The sequence below is a fragment of the Nothoprocta perdicaria genome, unplaced genomic scaffold (genome assembly GCF_003342845.1).
Source record: "Nothoprocta perdicaria isolate Ctin4 unplaced genomic scaffold, notPer1 scaffold_46, whole genome shotgun sequence".
In the NCBI taxonomy this organism is placed as follows: domain Eukaryota; kingdom Metazoa; phylum Chordata; class Aves; order Tinamiformes; family Tinamidae; genus Nothoprocta; species Nothoprocta perdicaria.
Window position 1 is genome coordinate 520,771 of NW_020455710.1, and position 19,260 is coordinate 540,030.

Sequence of the window (19,260 nt, forward strand, 5' to 3'; positions counted from 1 at the left end):
GAGCCAGAGCCGCCGGTAGCGGGGCCGCGGCTGCTCGTGCCCGCTCGCCGCGGGAACGTTCCCGGTGCGAATCGCGCTCCCGGGTTACACAACCGGGCGCCTTCCCGCCCTTATTCACAGGGCCCTCGTTAACACCAAAAACCCCCTTGTCACCGCAGGCTCTGGAGGTTAGGAGCAGGAAACCCTGGCCTGGCCCCCGGAGCCGCCGCCGAGGGTCCCCGTGAGCTGACGGGCGTTTCTGGAGGCGATGCGGCGGCCGGCGCCGCCAGGCCCGGCCTGAGCCCTGGGAGCAGCCACCGCTTTGCATCGGATCCCAGCGCAGGCATTGCGGCTGCTTCCCGACGGGAGCCTCCTCACCCACTGACATGGCTCCAGGATGATTCTCCTTCTTATTCTTTATAAATACAGCTTTTATTTCATTGCATTAGGGAGTCAAGTTCACGAGCTGGGCACAATGCAGGTAGCCAACAGCCATCATTACCCTAAAGCCTTCTCAATATAAAGCCCATGCTGTCTTAAGGATTGTCCTTCTGGATATGATGAAATAATTCTTGTTCTTCCTTGGTATTTTAGTATGAAACTCGCCTTCATACCTGATGATATCCTCTGTTACTGGAGCTGCTGGCCAAGCTATGGCCTTAGCTCCTGGTTCTCGTTTTAGATCAGTGCTTTCCATCACCTGAGCGCATCCGCTCCTCCCCTGAGCTCCCCCGGCTCGTCAGCGTCTTCCTGTGCTTTAATTGTGGCTGCTGAGCCATCCCTAGGAACACCCACGTCCCCTGCTCCGAGGACTGACTCACTGCGCTCGCTCCGTGTGCGAGGATGGCGCCCAGGGGAAGGATATTTCAGGCTGTCGTGTGGAAAGCTTCCTGTCCTGGGCGTTAATTGTTGCTCTTGATTGTGGAAGTTGGGAGAGGAGGCGGCCGTGCAGGCTGTGGCGGGGCCGAAGGAGCCTCCTTCCCTCTGACCCACCTTCAGCGGCGCCGAAGGAGCCTCCTCGCTCGCTGCGAGGGAACGTGTCCGATGGCAGAGCGTCCGCGGGCCTCGAGGCTCCTCGGGGGCGACGCGTTTGTGCCTGCTCACCGCTCCCGTGCTTTGGGCCGCTGTGATTCCCTAGCTCCTCCCGTCGGAGCAGGGCCGGGGGGTTCTGCAGGGGTGCTGGAGCAGTGCTGTGGAGCAGGAGGGTGAAGCGCAAGGACGGGTGCACGTGGTGCTTCTGCCGGACTCGCCAAGGGGGGTTTTGTACCTGTCAACAAGATGTCCGTGTCTCACGTGAACCTTGTGGGTCCGGGCGTGCTGTATCAGTGGCACATGGCTTTTCTTGCTGCCTTGTCTCATGTCATTGAGCAGAGGCTTGGGGCTGTGGAGTAACATCCTTCTCCTGTCCTAATATTGCAGCAAGATCCTCATTTTCAGCCCGTGATGATCCAGCAACTTCCTCATCTCCTTTCAGGCAGCCGGGAGGAGAGGGGTGACCTTTTGTGCTTCTCTCCAGCCTGCAAGCTCCTCTCCCACATGTGTTCGAAACGGAGGAGAAGGTTGGGAAATAATGTCAGTTGTGCAAACACCGCTGGAGCCTCTGGCTTTGGTGCTGCCTGTTGCACTGCACCCAGAGAGAGCCTCCTTGACGGTGTCTGTCATTCATGGCAGGCTTTGTCCGGCTCTTTAATAGATGCAGAGGAATGAAGCTCATTCCAGTTGTTTGTTTCTTCCACCTTTTGTCATGGATCAGCATCCTGTTTCTCCTTCCCGGGGTGCGGATGGTCGGAGATGCGCAATTCCTGTGCCAAGCCTGACGTGGGAAAACCTATTGCTGAGTCAGCTTTTGTCTCTCTCCAATAGAGAAGTAAAACCAGGAGCAACATGAGCCTTTATTGCCGCTCAGTGAGTGTTTTGTGGCTCTCTGCATTCCAGAGCCTTTGCTCTCTGAAGGAAATAAGCACCGTTGTTGCACATGTAGGGAGGCCCGTTGGCTCGGCGGCGGCTGGGGAGCTTAGGTCGAGCAGCAGGAGCTGGGGGCTGTTTGAGGGCAGCAGTGTCGAGGTGCTGAAGCGCAGGTGCTGGCAGCGTGCAGCAATGCAGAGCCTTTGCTTTCCAGCTTGCTCCTTGGGGTCTGCTCATGGCTTTGGTTCCCCTTGGGAAATGGGACTTTGAGACTCGTGGACAAGCGTCGTCCGCATGACACCAGATTTTGTAGCTGGTACCAAACAGGCCTGTGTTGGTAGTTTCAGTGGGGAAGCTAAGGATGTAATATTTTAGAGCATGGAAATCGCCGTCCTGCAATGGTCCTTTCATTTGGTTGAGTACCCTTAGTTACTTGTGTAAAGGGGATGTATTTAATCAATTTATTGTGTGTTTATAAAATACATCCCATTGATCCAGCCAAGTGACTGCCTCTTCTCTGGGCACAGAGGTGCTTGGCGCACTGAGCTGCCCGCGGTGCCACTTGGCTTGTGTGACAAGACCGTGCATTGCTACAAGTCCATTTTTTCGTGATGCTTCCAGGGGGTTTAGCAGCTGCAAATGGGGTCATAAGGACCAAGTACCACCTGTGCTTTAAGGGATGCTTGGCTCTGCAGCAGCCGCTTTGAAAACTCACCCTCCATTGAATCTTGAGTTCAGAAAGTAGCTTGATAGCTTAGCAAGTACAGCAAGATGTGATCCTGCGGTTAGTCCTTCTTGGATGCTCTTTTGCTTACCCAGGGACCCATAAAAATAAGCAGTGTGGTGCAGAGATCCACCTGTGGCGAGTGTTTTGCAGATGCAATGTGTGGAACAAATTGCAAGACTGTTTTTCAGCTCTTCTCCTGTGAGCGAGGGAAGCTGAGCAGACCTGGTAGGGCTGCTGCAGTAGGAGGACAGAGATTCTCTTGAAAGGAGGTTTCAGAGTAGTCATTTGGCAGCTGTTGTTTTTATCTGCCCATGAAAAGGATACGTTCTAATGATGATCAAAAATGCAGTTTGTAATGTAGCATGCATTGATTTTATTTTGCTTCCCTGGATGACTGAAGTGCAGGCGTGTTTGCCCTTTCCTTCGTGTGCTTAGCCCCCTGCTCTGTGCTATCTGTCTATATAATCTTCTCTGTATTGATCTCTGCTGTATTTAAATTCGGGGAAATGCTTCTTAAACCCCACCCATAGATATATAGCTGCAGTGTGTTGTTGCTTTCCTTACAGTAAAAAAACAAATAAATCTATATCATCTCAGCTGGAAAATTAGGTTAAAGCATGAATCTTGTCTACCGTAAACTCGGTGCTCCATCAGCATTAGGTAAAGTATGTGGAGAAGATACACTTGGAATAAAAATAGATTTTGATAGTTTCAGTATTCTGTAGTCAGTGCCATAAACAAGTGCCTCGGGGAGGAGGATCCTTCAAGAGCCTGAAATAGCCCAGTCAGTAAAACATCAGCCTCTCGATTGGAGCACCCAGCATTTGCCTTCCTGATCAGGTACAGCCTGTGGTGCTGATTATTTGCAAGAACAACAGAATGCATAATAATAAATGTTGGTGCTGATTTCCAAGGAGAAATGCTAATGCATCTAACAAATCAGCTGGCACTCTGAAAACAAGTGTCAGTGCTAAGGGACTTATATTAGACACCACATATTCCAGTTGCTACTTCCACAAAGCTCTCGGGGAAAGCAAAAAGCATCTCCTATGTGGAAAGCACAAGGGTTTAACCTTTGAGTAGTTTAATGTTAGAGACAAAAAGGAAAGGGAGAGCATTTCATGCAGAGGCTGTGAGCTGCGGTATTTCCTCTTCTGTTCTTCTTTAGAGTATGAAAATATTGTGGGTTTGAGTACTTGAGATTTGGTGTCTGCTTTTTGGAAAGCAGTGATTCTTCCTGGGTCTTTAGGTGTGACTTGGGCACACCCTTCTCTCCGAACACCCGAGGTAGACAGACATAACATATGTAAACTCATTTCCCCTTCTTTTTTATAGCTGGCAGTGGATGCCAAATGCTTTTCTCTAGGAAATGTGTGACCTTTTGTTTCTTTTGCTCTCTTAGTAATATGTTCTCTTTTCCTTGCCAAAGATAAAGCCACCAACCCCTGTAACAGACAAGAAGACTGGGAATACATCATTGGATTCTGTGACCAGATCAACAAAGAACTCGAGGGGTGGGTGTTCCAAGCACTTGGACTTAGAGACGTTATAAATTAACGTTCATGGTATAAAATGTGTCCTATGGTTACTGAAGTTTTATATTTTCTTTTTGTATACTGATATCACAGAGAAAATTTGGTTATGAAAGGAACAAGATGCTGCAAAGTTTGGTTTCTTTTCTATGATAAAAGGCAGCATAGTTTAATCCAAAATGGGTATCTGGAAAATACGGATTCGGAATCTGCCTGTTACACCAGCTTCGGTAGCTGTCTTAAGTAGCCAAGCTGATCCTGGTTTTTGGTCTATAAAATGTGTTTGTCTCTCCTGCTGCTTGGTGGGACTTCACATCTTCAAAGCTTTTACAAGTTTTTTGCAAGGGAAACCTTACAAAAGGGTCTACAAGGGGAACCTCTGGGGTTCTAGGCTTTCTGTGAGGGCAGGAGGGAATGTCCTCTCCTGGAAAAAGGAAACTGAGGCACAGAGAGACGAGGTGATGCCCTGGGCCCCTCATCCTGCAAGGCTCTCCCAAGGAGGGGTCAGGATTTGCTGGCTCACGCTGCCAGCCTGTGCTTCCGTTTATGTGTGAAGCACCCCAGTTTCCTGAAACACCCTGAATATTTCTTGTTAGCTTTTGTGCACTAATGTAACCCCGAAAAGTACTAAAAGGACATTTTCTTTTAACTGTATGAAACACGTCTCGTTGCCTGCTTTATTTCTAATGGTCATCTGCTTTGTTTCAGGCCACAGATAGCTGTGAGACTCCTGGCTCATAAAATCCAGTCGCCGCAGGAATGGGAGGCAGTCCAAGCCCTGACAGTAGGTAGCCCTTGGCCTCTCTCTTAAATCCCATTTGACATCGTGTGTGTCTGGTTCACTGGGATGAGCTGGAGCCACTTCTGGGGCCAAACTCCATGGTTCTTCTCTGCTGGAAGGGAGTGGACAGTGAAAGGCAGGGCAGTTTACATAACTGAAGCGTCCAGATAGCTCATTAGCCACAGAGGAGCCAGAAATAACTGTTTTAGGTTATCTGCTTTTGTGTCTTGTCTTCAGGCAAGATTTATGTCCATTGTTGTCAGCCCTAATAGGGAGATAACTCTGATCTTTCTATCTGTTGCCGAGAGTTGGGGGCCAACTTATGTCACCCCTAAAGAAGAGGGAGGCACACCAGGCATCTCAGAGCAGGAACACATGAGCAGAGAACAGCTCTGCTCTTAATGTAGGTTTGGGACATTATTTCCCCACCCATTTCTCTTGCTTGAATGCAGGTGCTGGAAGCTTGTATGAAAAACTGCGGGAGAAGATTTCATAATGAAGTTGGGAAATTTCGCTTTTTAAACGAGTTAATAAAAGTTGTGTCTCCAAAGGTTAGTGCCTGCCTTGTTGCCTTACTACAATATTTACTCTCTGGCTTCCCTAAGCTACCAGCAGCATGCAAAATTTTGCAGTGCTCTGTCTAGCTCTTTGCATACATTAACCAATATTCAAAAGCATTTATTAGTTAACAGTTGGAGCACAGAACCCTTACTTTTCTCCATAAACTGTCCTTGTTTACTGTGAATAGTCTTTTTATTATCCTAATGCTTCATTTAACTCCAGAACTTTTAAACCACAGGATATTTTTTAAGGAAAAATATCCCACCTCCCTCCCTGGCAGCATCAATAGAAGAGAAGTGTGGTGCAAAGGTTGAAGTATGAGATTTAGCAATGCACTGCAGAGCTGTAATCCTCACCGTGCTGCTGCCTTTCTGTGTAAAGGGAGTCTGGGCAAATGCCTGGGTAAATTCCTCAATATCCAGGATCAGGCTAACTCAAAAATTGATAGAAGTGTCCTAGGACAGGATTAATACTATCAAGTATTTAAGATTTTTTCCCTCTAAACACTGTTAGAAGAATATTTTTATTGCTGTAACTTATAAATAGCAAAAAAATAAAATTAACAATATATCTTTTTTTTTTTGAGTGATGATTTTAAAGACTCTGCTCCCTGTTACTTCAAATGCATTAGAGGAGCTTTCTTTTCCCCCTCTTAGTAAGAGGCATCTTAGATCACCTGCAAATATACAGCTTTTAAAGTACAATGATGAATCCCCCTTCTCTGGGTTTGGGCTTTATTATTAAAAAGAAGTGAATAAAGTGGAAAACTGATCTCTGTCTCTTTTACCGCTCTCAGTATCTGGGAGACCGGGTCTCTGAGAAGGTGAAAACCAAAGTCATTGAATTGCTCTATAGCTGGACAGTGGCTCTGCCAGAAGAATCCAAAATCAAAGACGCCTACTACATGCTGAAGCGACAAGGTAGGGAGGAAGCTGCTCCTTCCCACATTCCCTGCAGCCCCTGCTTGTGAGCAGGAGGGTCACCAAATGTGCAGCTCCTAATTCTGTGGGGAGTCGAGGCAAGCTCTGAGAGAGGGCAGAACAAGTCCCAAACTCCCTGAAACTTTGGGAAAACTGCTAGTTGCATTTAAATGTCCTGGGCTGTTTATTATTATGATGATTATTAGATATTATTATTAGCTAAACACCTTGTAAATGCTTTTGGTTTGGCCTTTTTTTTTGCATGGCCTTTTTTAGTTTGTCTGAAGCTAACTAATAAAGGATTTATTCAAAATTGAAAGCCAAATAAAAGCCTCCACATAGGTTTTTGTATTCTTTTAACCAAATCATCTTACCGTTGTAGCTTCAGTTAAATGAATACAAATTTCTTGTGTAAGGAAGGCGGGGAAAAAAAACTCTGGAGAGAAGCCTGTGGCTTCAACACACACACACGCATACAAATCTCTTTTAGGAAAGCCCAATTTTTAGGGTAGGGCACAAATTTAAGGATTTGTCAGTGGAACTTGGGCATGAAACTTGGCTCTCTCCCCTATTGATGGTTAGGAGTCTGCACATCACCCCATCTTGCATGACTGTCTGCTTTCCTGGTCAGCTCTTCTCTACAAACAAATCCCCTGCCCTTGACTGTGCACAAAGCTGGATTGTCTGGGGCTTCACAGGGTGGTTCAACAGCCTGTGTGAAAGGGGAAAAGACAAATAGTGGAGAGCTACTGAATATCCTGAGCTATTAGAGGAGCAGTATGAACATGGCAGTGGAGTTGCTGAGGTTTTAGCCTTTTTCTAAAGAAAACTTTCATTCTCCAGCCAGCATGTTCAGTGATTTTGATGCTGTATTGTTCTTTGGAAGGGCACGCTAGGATCGGTGGACAGATTGGCTCCTTGTTCACTTTGCTGTCAGCATGTGAATAGTGGGGTGCACTGCCTGGTGTGACTGCGTGTGCAACCCATGTGGGTTCCCTCTCTGCTTTCAGGGATCGTTATGTTTGATCCTGTGATTCCTGCAGACAGAACCCTGATTCCTTCTCCACCACCTCGTCCCAAAAACCCTGTGTTTGATGATGAGGAGAAATCCAAGGTATAGTGAAAACTTGTACCATAATCACTGGAGTGATTACCTAATGCACTTTTAGAATAAAGGAGAAAAATATACTAGTTTAGCTTTTATTTTTGGGGGGAGTGTTCGTGTTTTCACAGAACTCCCTGGTTTGTGTATGACCACTTTGTCCATCCACCTAACCAGAAATCCCAGCTAAGACCTTGTCTGTGTTGCAGTTTTGTTCAGCTGTAGTGCTAGAAGGCAAAGAATGTGCTTCATAGTTCCAGAACTGATGTATAGGAGGAATTCTGGTCTGGTGTCGAAAGTGTCAGAGATTTCAAAGTATTTGTCCTGTACAGAAGTAAAAATGTAGCAACTCACATAAAATAGTAAAGCCATAAATGACTCCTGCTGAAGTCACTATGACAACAGTGTAATCTTTGTTGTAGTGGGACGTATCCCTTTTCCCTTTATTGTTCTCTAAATTCTTCTTGCTGCTTCCCTGTGCTGAAAGGGCTGTCTCTGTTTCCTGAATACTCTCTTGTCTTGCAGCTTCTAGCCAAGCTGTTGAAAAGCAAAAACCCAGATGATTTACAAGAGGCCAACAAGCTTATAAAATCCATGGTAAAAGAGGTAAGAAACTTGTAGGGCTGATGGTCCCAGCAGCCTGCTTTGCAGCTTTAAACAATTTGACCCCAAACTGGTGGAAAGCTTTAAGATCGTGTGGATGGCAGAACTGGGATTTTTTTCTGGCTCCAGGAGCCAGAATTCACCATTGCATTGGTGAATTCCGTAGTTAAGCCTCAGGGTCTTAATGACACTGTCTGGCAGTGACATCCAGTCTTGTATTTTGTTTAGTTCTCTAAATTTCTAAGTCAACTGACTCATCTAGTCCAGCTGGTGAGTGTGGTAAGAGAGTCTCATCTGATAACCTCGTAGGGCTCTGTGGGAGATGAATGAGGTGGTAATTGCGACTAGATCACAAGCTAGGGATTAGATTATAAAGCTGAAAAACTAAAATGTGACTAGACCACAAACTGGGGATCTTGTACCACAAAAATGTCTACAGGGTGTTGCTATTGGAGGATGAGGTAAGATGAGAAGGACTGAATGGGCTGTTGAAGTTAATACACACTTATCACTCCGGATGGTGTTTCATGTCGGGGCGTTGGTGGGAGCAGCACAGAGCTCGCCCTGGTTACCCAGGGCTGAGCCTCACGGCTCAGCAGCAGCCACGGACACTCCTTCCTCTGCGTGGAGCTGGGATGCATCCACCCATGGCAGGCACTGCCATGAATCCCTGGAATCCCTGGAGTCCAGGAAATGACTCACCCCGAGCCTGGCTAAAGGGAGTAGAGGACTGGAGATGATGTCTTGGTTACTGAAGCCATTTTTCTATTCAGGCTTCTTCATTCGGGGCAAAATCTCCTACGTCTTTGGCAGGAATCTCCGCTCAGAGATGGTTGGATGTTTTCTACCAGAGATTGTTGGTTATTTGTAGTACATGTTTTGTTTCAAGTGTATCTTTTTTTTTTTTTTTTAAATAAAATCTCATCAAGGACAATCCCTCTTCTTCCTAAATAATAATAATAATAAAACACATTCTGATAGCTCAGAAAGGGACCTTTGGATCTTTTGAGAACATACTGTTTTGAATGTTTCTTTGTTTTGTTTGTGTAATTATTCATAAAAATCTATTTAATGAGACATGTTAGAATTGTGGGATTTCATAAAATTTTAGAATGGTAGTGAAGAGATAAATAAACAATGCTTTACGTGAATGGAAAAAATATTTATTCTTATTCCTAGTTCTACCTTAAATACACATTATGTGACATGAGTTACAGATCACAGCTGCTGCTGTGATGCTCTGGCCTCTATTGGAAAATTCACTCTTTTTGTGTCTCTCTTTTACACTCTGAAGGACGAGGCTCGGATACAAAAAGTGACAAAACGCATGCACACACTGGAGGAAGTGAATAACAACGTGAAGCTCCTGAATGAGATGCTGGTTCATTACAGCAAAGAGGATTCCTCAGAGGCTGACAGGGAGCTCATGAAGGTGGGTCGGAGCTTCCCAGAAATCCTGCAGTCAGTCTTTTCTTCCTCCAGCTTGTAATGCTGTTGAAAGATCAATAAAAACGGTGCAGGAAAACGGAGAGCAGTGACAAGAAGCAAGAGCGGTCATTGGAAACAGCAGGAAAGAAAATAATCATGTTTTTAACACCTTTCACCAAAGACTCAGTGCCTTTCAGGGGTGGTAATAGCTCTGTTTTGGACATGGGGGAAGTGAGATACAGCAGTTTGCCAAACATGCAGTATAGCAGAATGGAGAAGCTGCAATATGTTGTTCCTGCTCCTACTAGGACACACTGATTGCAGCTAAGAATTGTCCCTCGCAGCATTCTGAATGAGTACCCTGAAGGCTGAACTAGGTAGATAAAATGTCCTTCCCTCAGCAAGAGTTTTAGCTAGTGATCTAAGTTTGGGAGATGGTCAAAAAGATAAAAATCAAAACACACGTGAGGGATGGTTGGATAAACCCAGGACCTTGAGGAGTGTCTAATTTAATACATTAAAACTATGCATGTATTTAACAGTTAACATACCGAAAATATGTTCTTAAACTGGTTTGTTGCCTGTATTATAGGGATAACAGCATATTCTTCCTGCCACTTTTCCTTTGGGTGATTGCAGAACGTGCAATCAATTCTGCCCTTCCTTGAGCTTCCAGGAGCTGCAGAAGGAACACAGCATTTTTGGACTACAGGGAAACCTGGACAAAAATGCTGATATGAAGGAAGACTGAGATATTTTGTATCAAAAGTGCTTCACAGACTTGTTAATAGGACAGGGATGAGAGCTCTTGATTGTACATTCACACTAGGACCTTCTTCCCAGGGGAGCTGCTCCATGTGCACAGGTTTTGCTCACAGTAACCCGTCTGATGTGACCCCTTGTCCTCTTCTGTCTTCCCAGGAGCTCTGTGAAAGGTGTGAAACCAAAAGACGGACGTTATTCAAACTGGCCAGTGAGACAGAGGATAATGACAGCAGTTTGGGTAAAAAAAAAAAATCACACATCTCCTTTTTTTGATCACATGTCTCCTTTTTTTTTGACTGCTGTTGTAACCTCTTGCTGTTCTAGGTGGTAGTAAGGGAACAGCTGCTATAAAGGTGCCTCTTCCTGTGTAGATTGACTTTACTTTGAACAAGCAGATAAAGGACAAGATCTGTGCCTCTTTATGCTTATCAGTTAAATTCAAGCAAGGTAGATAGAGTTGATGTCTGGGAAGCTATGGGAGGTAATGAGGGAGCCACATGCTGGTTTGGAAGGGAAAGGATTATTATTATTTTTGTTGTTGTTATTCAGCTGATAACTGAGTACTCGGGGTGTGAGTTACTGAAGTCTTTGAGGTCGTTTTTGTCTCTCTTGCATGTAGGGGATATTCTGCAGGCCAGTGATAATTTATCCCGTGTGATAAATTCCTATAAAAAAGTAATAGAGGGGCAAGTAGTCAATGGTGAAGTGGATCTCCCTGCGATGTCTGTGGCAGAAGGTGAGTTCCTGAGAAACTAATTGCTTTGTTTTGAGTCAGGATTTTTTAAATCGTTTGGGCAAGGTTTCCTATTAATTGCAGTTAATTACCTATCTGGCCAACAGCTGGTGAATCAAAGGGGCACAAGACAGCTCCCAAGCTGTATGAATTGATGGATAAATCATTCTGTACACAAGCAACAGTGCTGCAGCTTCTGATTTTCCTTTGCTGGTTGATTGCTGTTGAAACTTTAGATAAGATCAGGAACAAGGCTGTGTCCGAGTGATTTGTGTGGCTTGAAACTCATACATTTTCCTTTTCACCCTTGTTCTGCCTCTTAATGGTGACATATAGAAAAGAGGACAACTTCAGGGCAAGAGTAGGGAGTGGGAGCCAGGCCAGGGGTCCTGTCCCTGACTTTGACAGCAATTCCATCTTTGAAGATAGGCCAGTCACTCACTCTATATTTCACCAGTTTCACCAGCGAAAGCTCTGGATGTGCTTTGTGTGCCTGAACACCACTTGGGAGTCAGTTCAATATTCCTGGATAAAAGCATACATAATGCTGACAGCTTCTTGTTGGAGCAAGGCTGTTACAAATGCAAAGGGAATTCTAGAGTAGACAAAAAAATACATATTTTTGTTGACTCTGTAGCTCTCTGGTAGCCTCTTGTTTATATTTATTAAATGAGGACCATGTTACCTAAACCATCTGCCTGATGATTTCTCTGTATGTTGTGCTTGCTTGGAGCCTCCTTCCCTAAGAGTGCTCTTGTCCTGTCCGCTGCAGGGAGCGACTCCACCAGTGATGCCAACACCCTCATAGACCTGGCCGGGCTGGACGTGGCCAGCACGCGGCCGCCCCCGCTGCCGCCCGCCCCGCTGCCGCCCGCCCCGCCGGCCGAAATCCCCATCCTGCCGCCGCCTCCGCACGCGGTCGCTCCCTCCCGGGGCAGCTCCTCGAGCCAAGTGGAGGCTGCCCCCACGCAGCAGAGCAGCACGGCCGCTTCCCTCTCCTTGCTGGATGAGGAGCTCCTGTGCTTAGGTAAGAAACTGAGGGGCCCAGAGCAGGGCTACCCCATCCCTGCCTAACAAAGTCCACTTCTGGGCCTAACAAAGTCCGCTTCTTGCCTCCAGCATGAGTGTTAGGGCTGACTGCACACATAGGGCAGTCAAATACCCAATGTCAAATACCTCCCATTTCTACCACACCACTTTCTCCTGCTCTTAGCTCATCCAGCGGGTTTGGTTAACCCATGGGAGCTGTCTTCACACTGCCCTGGTTTTTGGTGGAGCCTAAGTTTCTGGTTTTGTAACAGGTCCAGTGCATGCTGAGGAGGGTTGAGGGAGCCTGGTGTTTCAGAAGGGCAGTTGGGAACAGTGATATGTGCCGCTGACAAATCATGGACACTGGGATATCTTTCCTCTAAATCCGAGTCCTTAGGTCTGCTATTTCTAGAGAAGTCGAGGAGATTTCTTGGACTCTTCTCTGCACCTCTCTGATTATAAAACTACTGTGATCCAGTATAAGAAAACTGCAAATAAATGGAGCTGAATGTAATCACAGTCTGATCTCTGTGGTGCTTGGACATGCAACTCACCCCTGCCGTAGCTTAGTACGGACTTCATAGCTGACTTAGCAGCTGTGCTGCAGAGCAGGGAGATTTGGAGAGTTGCTTAAGAGCCTGCAGAGCTCTTAACCTGTGAACCCCTGGCGTGAATAGCAGGGGAAGCTGCAGATAAGGAGGGTTGAGAGAGCCACAAGCAGGGTTTGGCTGTTGGCTCCTAGTGCTGCCAGTCTCACCATAGATTTGCAATACGTTTCAGTCTTTCAGCACGTCCTTGGGTTCCGCAGAGTTGAATCAAGTAGTTTGGCACCGGAGCAGCTGCCAGGGAATTGCATCTAGCTCGTGTCCCCCTCGGGTACTTACTCTTATCTTTGCTTTCAGGCCTGAATGATCCAGCCCCCGCAGCGGTGAAGGAGCCATCAGAAAACAACCAGTGGAGCATGTTTGAGGTACAAAGGAAGGAATTTTTCTCAGGAGGGGTGGTCAGTGTGGGAGGTCTCGGGACACATCATCATCTCAGAGAAACCTGTGATCACATGTACATGCTGAGGCACAGCTGCTCCTGAGGGGAAGTCAAGCCTGTCCCCGGGATCAGAGAGCTGTGTCTGAACAGAGCGCATATCCCTATTGAGAGGAGCTTTCTCAGTTTCCAGACTGTCCCCTGTGATGTTAGCACTTCCTTTGCTTAAATTACTGATCAGATGTAGGCCTGACATAGGCCACAGACCTTGCTGCTTGCCACCCACGAGCTGTTCTCGCAGTAAATCTATGGCCCTTGGTAACAGTGCTGCCCCTGCCGCAGGGGCTGGCAGTGTTCAGAGCATCTTCTTGCTTTCTCCTGCAGAATGACCAGCTGGACCTGGATTTCTTTGGTTCAAAGATGGGGCCTGTTGCTTGCAACCCTGCAGGGAACCCTCTTCTCCCGCCCACGTCACAGACTGCGTGTGGGCCGTCGGCGACGCTGCCCTCCACTTTCCCAGCCTCGCAGCCTGCTGCCTGTGGCACTGCACCAAACTCAGCCCCGTTTGTGTTCTCTGCTGCACCGGCTGCCCCAGTGGGGCCTCTTCAGACTCTGCCAACTGCCCCTGGGTACTTCAGCTCAGCCGTGGGAAACAGTATGTCCAATAAGATGGATGCACTGGGACAGCTCCTTGAGGAAGCCAAAGGGTAATGAACAGTCCTGGACTTTGTTTTGCTCCTGTAATTGTGAGCAAGGCTGACTACAGAGTAATCCTATTCAGAGACAGACACATCCACCACTCTGATTTGGTAGAAATGTGGGATTGAGACCTTTCTTCTCTGGAGGTCCCAGTATACAAACTTAATACAAGAGCCCCACACCCAGCAGGGAAAGGCAGACACTGCTAGGTGGGACACAGCAGCTGGTTGTTCCTGCAAGGCAACATTGTTCCTTCATGTAAGTTTGCTTAGCAGTCTATGGTAGAGAGGCCTTTGCTCATCTGAGCCTTGCCTGTTTTGGCCAAAATGGGCTCTATTTCTTCTTGACTTGGAGAGAATGATTCCTGTATCTCCAGCACCACAACTTCCACATAGCTCTGCTTTTTCAGTGAGGCCTTACTGAGTCCCTGTAGCCTGGTTGCAGATCACTGCTTTTTTTCTGCTCTTATTTCAGGGTTTATGGTGAGATGCCTGCTTCACATTGAGCTCAATTTTCTGTGCTTTTTCTGTCTCCCTTCCAGGACCGCCACCCAAGGCATGGCCACAGCCTCAGTGTTTCCCGGGGTTACTTTGCCAGCCACTTCCAGCTCTGCCCCATTAATCCCTGCTGCAGGGCTGCCAGTCACTGCCCCGGGAGCCCCTCCAATTCCTTTCCCAAGCAGCTGCACCGCTGGCTCAGGAAGCCCTCTCTTCCAGTCAGCATCGTTCCAGCAGCAAGGCAGCCCCTTGAAAGCACCTGAAATATCTTTGGCCAACGTCCACGTTCCCTTGGAATCCATTAAACCCAGTAAGTACGTCAGCTTTTTCATCCTTCTCTGAAGGTTTTTTTTTTAAGCAAAGCTTTCTGACAAAGAGCATGACGTGAGGAAAAGCTCTGTGTAATAAAATGTCCCGGGCAGCCGGGTTGCCTAACAGAGCTACAAACCAAGCGGTGTTTGCAGCGTAACCCTGCCCGTGCCTCCCCTCTGTGCGCAGGCAGTGCCCTCCCCGTGACAGCCTATGACAAGAACGGCTTCCGCATCCTCCTGCACTTTGCCAGGGAGTGCCCGCCGGGCAGGGCGGATGTGCTGGTCGTCGTGGTGTCCATGCTGAACACGGCGCCGCTGCCCGTGAGGAACATCGTGCTGCAGGCTGCCGTGCCAAAGGTAGGGCCGCGCGGCGCAGGGCAGCCTCGAGCCGCGCGGGCACAAGGGGCTCAGGTGGACAGGGGGACTCAGATGGCACCAGCTCCCTGCTGCTGCCTTTATTAGCTCTGTTCCACCTGTTTCCAAAACACGAAGGTGGTTCTTGGGGGCAGAAAACACTGAAGAGGATAGATCAAGAACTATAGCACTGTTTTTTTTTTTTCTTGCCATCTAAGATGAGTCCTGCTCAGCACAGTGGCAGGTCTGTTACATGGACAGAGACATCCTTGAGATCTGTGGGAACTGGCTTTCAAAAGACATCTTAAATCTGAAAATATATTCCATTCTGCTTCTACCTCTGCCGGCTACGTTTTGATGTCTGGTTCATGTTTTGAATACTATCCTAAACTTGACTATGATTTGCCTGTTAGTGTGGCAGCATCTGCATTAAAACCTCTGCTGCAAGAGCTCTCATACAGGAAGGTGCTGTTGGGATTTACCTGGCCAGTGCCTTCCCTCTGGGCTGATTTGCCAACCTCTGTGTCGTGTTGTGCACATGGGGCTGGCTCTTGTCTCCCTCATCCTCCCACTTGAATTAATTCTCTTCAGCTCAGTCATGGGCTGTTCATCTAGCTGACCTGCACATGCATCTTGCGTTGTCCCCAAGGCAGAAGACAACCCCTGAGGTTCCACCTTCTTTCTCATTTGCAGTCCATGAAAGTGAAGTTACAACCACCCTCTGGCACGGAGCTGTCTCCATTTAACCCCATCCAGCCGCCCGCTGCCATCACCCAAGTGATGCTTCTGGCAAATCCTGCAAAGGTGAGAGGGGGCCTGCCACAAAGCGGGATTTGGTGGTGCTTTCAGTTCAGGGCTAGGGGGATAGCAGGTTCCCCAGGAGGGCTTTTCAGCAAGAAAAGCCATGAGAAGGACTTCTGCATTTCTTCAGGAATCGGGCAGCAGCCTGCATGAGGCTCAGCTTTAAAGAGAGCAGTCAAAGATCAGCCAGGAATTTGTCTTGTTGGTGCCCTTGTGCCCTAGACCTGCCCCCTGCTTAGTGATAATTGAAGTGATATTAAATTAGCTGGTGTTGGAGAGATGCTTCTGCTGTATTGAGGCTGTAGCCTGGTGGACCTGAGGCAAGACCTTCAGGTCGGGTCTTGTTCTTCCCCTTATCCTGTGAAATGTTCTGCGAGGTGCCTGTCCCAGGTGAAACAAGGACACGGTCCAGCCTTTCCTGGCTGCTACTGTGGAAGCACTGGGGCCTTTGGGGAAATCTTGCTGTAATTATTCACTAAAGTAGCCTGTTCCATAAAACTTGAAGTTGTGTGCTGAAGTAATTATCATTTTTAATTGAGTAAACCTAGATGCTGTGTTCTGAGAATTACGACAAAAGGGCCTTAAGGGTGGAAGCTGTGAGATGCAGAGTGCTAAATGTCAGGTGGTCTGTGGAAAAGCTTTCCCGTTCTGAAGCACATGGAGATGCCTCATTGAAGGACTGGTTTAATTCCTCTCTGACTGTTTTCTGGGAACTTTCAAAGCAGGAACTGTTGTATTTTATCTTCCTCCACATGAGGAGGAGGTTGATTTTGAAGAAGACAAGTTATTCCAGCAGCATTAAAGCATGTCCCCAGGCTCACTAGAGAGCAGTAGCGCTGTGGCTGATGACCATGTATGTATGGCAAGCCACTGAGCTGCTCCTGAAGGGCATTTATGCTTTTCTCCCAATGTTTTACTCTAACAGAAATGCTCTTGTGAGTTACAAAGCCAATAGGTAAATAGCTCATCTTTGCCAAGCAGCTGGAAACACCCCTGGACTTACCTTGGCCCCTTTTCCCTCGCTGTGTTCAACAGAACCCATGGTGTCTGTAGAGTTCTTACAGCCAAGTGCTTCGTTTAGGAGCAACCGAGGCCCTTCTCATGTTGCTCTTTTTGTCTTTCCTGCAGGAGAAGGTGAGGCTGAGATACAGACTGACCTTCACGCTGGGAGAGCAGCCCAGCACAGAGGTTGGTGAAGTGGATCAGTTCCCCCCCGTGGAGCAATGGGGGCATCTATGACCCTGGGGCACCGCCAGAGACTCCGTGACAGGACCAGGAAGGGATCCCACAAGACTGGACTGAATGTGACGAGGGGAGGGACACACTTGCTATCCACTGGTGACGTTCAGCTTCGTTTACATGTCCTGACCACTCCGCTTGTAGCTTTAGGCCGGAATGTTTTGCCCCACATTGAAGGGGTCCTGGGACATTTACGTCAAGCACGGACCGAGTGGCACCCAGTAACAGGCAGTGCTGGCTGCTTCTATCTTAGCCTCTAGGTGAATCTGGTTCTACCTTCTACTCTATTAAACTTGAAGTTGTTGCATCCTGAGAGGAGACCTGCCAACAGAAGGGCATTTGTTTGGCTTATTCCTGTACTGCTGTCCAGAGATACCGAGAGGCTGGCGGGGTAGTGATGCCACCAAGAGCTTCCTCAGTGCGGAGCCCTCGCACTTGCTGCCCCGAGGACTTCCACCTCCTCAGTGCCAGCCTGGACCAGTTCAGCATGTCGAGCAATAATGCTGGCTCTGGGAGGGAAGGCTGAGTCTTCACACTGAAATGGTCCTTAGCTCCCTTTCTCTCCTGCCTCCATTTCACTGCCAACACCTGATGCAAGCTGCCCCTAGCTCTGTGTTGTGACACTGCTGTATATTTAGTTGATATATTTATTTTATCTTGCTAGCTGCCTCTCCGGATCCATTTGGGGCAGGCGGTGCCGAGCTCTGTGCAGGTGGCTACGCTGGTTATTTTTCTGCCTTTTGTTGCACTCCGTGGTGCGGATGAGAGAGGAAACGTGGGGCGAGGTTGCGAAGGCAGCGGGGCAGCCGAGCCAGCAGCAGCCTCCGTGGGTGCAGGACGGCGCCCGGCGGGCGGGAGCGTCTCCGGCGCCGCCGCAGCGCACGGTCTCATTGCAGCTGAGCTGGGCTCCGCTCAGAGCAGCGCAGCGAGATGCAGGGTGGAAATCCCAGAGCTCTAGAACGTCCCACTAGGAACAGGCGGCAGTGAAAGGAAAGGCGGCCCCGGCGGGCCGTGGTGGTGCATGCGCTGCGGTTAATGCCCTCTTTTATTTGTTCCCTGTGTTAAGTGGCTAAGTGCAATTGTCTTCACAAGGGGAAAGCTCTTTTGCTGGATAGAGGTGTTCTGTGCTAAAAGGGGGCAGGTGACCTGACCCGCTCGAGCTGACAGTCACCCAGAAACCTGGTTGAAATCACTGAAACTGATTCCGGGAGTCCTCTCCTTCCCCCTTTTTATTTCCAGTCTCAAGCAAAGCCTCCACTAGCTTTGAGACAGACCCTTTTAAATTATTGTTTGTTTGTTTGTTTAGCATTCTCTGTCAGAAGCGCAGGACTGGCTGCTTGGGCACACGCTCTGCTCAGCGCCTGAGGAACAGGAGCAGCCAAAGTGCTGAGAAAATGAGCGGCAGGAGGAGAGCCCCTGCCTGTTGCAAGAGGAAAACTCCAGAGGAGAAAGTGCTGCTGGAGTTCATGGAGGCTGCAAAACCCATTAGGGCAAGTAGAGCTTTGAATATTCTAGCTGGCCGAGGCAGATGTTACAGCTGCTGAATTCTCATCACTGATGAGAATTCAAAGAGGAGAATTCCACTAAAAGTCAAAAACTCAGTGGACTGAAGGCCTAAGGCCCTCATGAGGGACTCGAGGCAGCTGCAGAAACCCTGAGGATGAACCCAAAGCTTGGCTGAAGAGCTTGCTATAAACCCTTGGGCTGAGGCTCCCGGGGATCAGAGCCTCTCGGCTCCCTAGAGCAGGCGGCGGGCAGAAGGCAAGTTAAGCCTTTGGATCCTCAGAGGAAGCAGCCGTTTTAAAGCGATGAAATAGGGTGGGGGACAAGGAGAGAATTGTTTCTGCCTCAGACATGTTCCTGCCAGCACTTTAGACACCGCAGCACAGGGGCATTGCCTACGTCATTTAAACCTGCTCAGGTGCGCAGGGGTGTTGCCTAAATCATTCAAATCCACCCGGGTGCTGCAGTGTGTCCTTAGGAAGCAGGTTTCACTGCTTTAGATGCCTACACGTGAATCTCACTGTGACTTGGAGGGAGTTGGGGAAGCTCGGGCGCTTCTGAAGGATGGCGCCGTTGTCAGTGTTAGTGGCGGCTCGGAGCGGCGCTCGCAGCGCGCGCTGCTGCTGCCGCCTTCGCCGTGAAACCACGAGTGTTACCTGGGAGGTGGAGGTTCCAGCTTCATACCGAACAGCCGTACTGTAAATATGTCTCAAATGCATTTGTTCTGCTGCATGTTAAATAAACTGTTTTCCCTACTCTGCTCTGTGCCTGGCCTTGCTAACGAGTGCTGCTGGTGGAGTCCAAGGCGCT

General features: G+C 48.3%; 1 protein-coding gene across 1 annotated transcript; it reads left to right on the forward strand.

Moving 5' to 3' along the window:
- The first annotated feature begins 3,361 nt into the window (after positions 1-3,361).
- Positions 3,362-18,732, forward strand: GGA3 (golgi associated, gamma adaptin ear containing, ARF binding protein 3). The gene is made up of 17 exons (XM_026046794.1): positions 3,362-3,451; positions 4,041-4,125; positions 4,852-4,927; positions 5,377-5,475; positions 6,282-6,405; positions 7,416-7,519; positions 8,033-8,113; positions 9,405-9,542; positions 10,460-10,541; positions 10,923-11,039; positions 11,809-12,063; positions 12,968-13,035; positions 13,431-13,753; positions 14,287-14,552; positions 14,741-14,910; positions 15,601-15,711; positions 16,837-18,732. Exons 4-17 carry the CDS (start codon positions 5,392-5,394, stop codon positions 16,945-16,947), a joined length of 2,034 nt encoding a protein of 677 aa, XP_025902579.1. The 5' UTR covers positions 3,362-3,451; positions 4,041-4,125; positions 4,852-4,927; positions 5,377-5,391; the 3' UTR covers positions 16,948-18,732.
- Positions 18,733-19,260: the final 528 nt, after the last annotated feature.

Bases quoted from the DNA above. Each gene is read 5' to 3' on its own strand.
- GGA3 (XM_026046794.1), top strand. From the start codon at position 5,392: ATGAAAAACTGCGGGAGAAGATTTCATAATGAAGTTGGGAAATTTCGC. The intron at 10,542-10,922 runs GTAAAAAAAAAA...TCTTGCATGTAG, and splicing joins GGATAATGACAGCAGTTTGG to GGGATATTCTGCAGGCCAGT. The intron at 12,064-12,967 runs GTAAGAAACTGA...CTTTGCTTTCAG, and splicing joins TGAGGAGCTCCTGTGCTTAG to GCCTGAATGATCCAGCCCCC.